This window comes from Myotis davidii, unplaced genomic scaffold, assembly GCF_000327345.1.
Source record: "Myotis davidii unplaced genomic scaffold, ASM32734v1 scaffold21, whole genome shotgun sequence".
In the NCBI taxonomy this organism is placed as follows: domain Eukaryota; kingdom Metazoa; phylum Chordata; class Mammalia; order Chiroptera; family Vespertilionidae; genus Myotis; species Myotis davidii.
Window position 1 is genome coordinate 813,881 of NW_006292573.1, and position 1,498 is coordinate 815,378.

At 44.5% G+C, this 1,498-nt stretch overlaps 1 protein-coding gene across 2 annotated transcripts in view; it reads right to left on the minus strand.

Moving 5' to 3' along the window:
• SCFD1 (sec1 family domain containing 1) overlaps nucleotides 1-1,498 on the minus strand; it is a 128,432-nt gene that overhangs the window by 89,351 nt on the left and 37,583 nt on the right. For both annotated transcript variants that reach the window (XM_006766015.2, XM_006766016.2), the window contains one exon: nucleotides 1,113-1,168. In XM_006766015.2, the coding sequence (XP_006766078.1) occupies nucleotides 1,113-1,168 (56 nt within the window). The remainder of the gene's footprint in view (nucleotides 1-1,112; nucleotides 1,169-1,498) is intronic.

Here is a 1,498-nt window from a genome sequence, read left to right on the forward strand (position 1 = left end):
CATGATGCAACGGGAAACGTGATTCATCAGACCACATGACTTTTTTCCAATGCTCGACTGTCCAATCCTTGTGTTCCTGTGCAAACTGGAGACGTTTTATCTTGGAAACTACAGATAGCAAAGGTGTTTGAACAGGCCTTCAGCTTCCATATCCCATACGGTGCAGTGTAAGGATAATTTGCCTAAAAACGTCAGGTGGTCATGATAATCTGGCCACTCAGGGCACATGCCTAGGTTGCAGGCTTGATCCCCAGTAGGAAGTGTGTAGGAGGCAGCTGCTCAATGATGTTTCTTTCTCATCCATGTTTCTATTTCTCTATCCCTCTCCCTTCCTCTCTCTCCCTCTAAAAAACAAAAACAAAGCAAACATCAACAAAACCAATTAAAAGTATCCTATATAATAAAAGAATATGCAAATTGACCCTAATGGCAGAACAACTGGAACGACCAGTCACTGTGATGCTTACTGACCACCAGGAGGCAGATGCTCAATCCAGGAGCTGCTCCCTGGTGGTCAGTGCACTTCCAGAGGGGGAGCGCCGCTCAGCCAGAAGCCAGCTCATGGCTGGCCAGCGCAGCGGCGGTGCTGGGAGCCTCTCCTGCCTCTGTGGCAGCACTAAGGATGTCCGACTAACGGCTTAGGCCCGCTCTCCACGGGGAGCACGCCTAAGCCATTAGTCGGACATCCCCTGAGGGCTCCCGGGCTGCCAGAGGGATGTCTGCCGGTTTAGGCCCAATACCCCAAGGAGTGGTCCTAAGTCGGCAGGTGGACATCCCCCGAGGATTCCCAGACTGCGAGAGGGCACAGGCTGGGCTGAGGCTCCCCCTCTCCTCCGAGTGCACAAATTTTCATCTACCGGGCCTCTAGATTTTAAAATAATAGGGCTAGAATAGCACATAGAAGTAAATCATCTTATTCCATTACATAGAAGTACACAATGATTACTTTTTATTTTTGGTGGAATCCAATGTTATAAAAATATTTGCTTTAGGTACTTAATACATAACTCATAGCAATATTATTCTTAAAATTAACAAAAACATTTGAGGTATTTATGTAAAACAGGTGATGTAGTATTATTTATCCCCAATGGATATTTGCATAAACTCACCACTGCTACCATTTCTGCTGCTGTTCCTCTTGAACATCTGATTATAGGAACAGCACCTATTTTAACAATAGATGTTAGCAATGATTTCCACTCTTAATAAGTAAAATGGCTACTTACGAAATTTATCAGTATTAAAAAATAACAAAGAGCCCTAGCTGGTATGGCTCAGTGCATACAGTGTCGAACTGCGGACCAAAGGGTCCCAGGTTCAATTCCAGTGAAGGGCACACCTTGGGGCTCATGCAGGAAGCAACCCATCAAAAAGGGAAAAATATCCTCAGGTGAGGATTAACAACATAAAATAAACTGGGAGGACAGAATGCAGCAGCATCTTATTAACAATTAAATTAAGCATAGTGATGTGCACATAAATGATAGCATAAAGT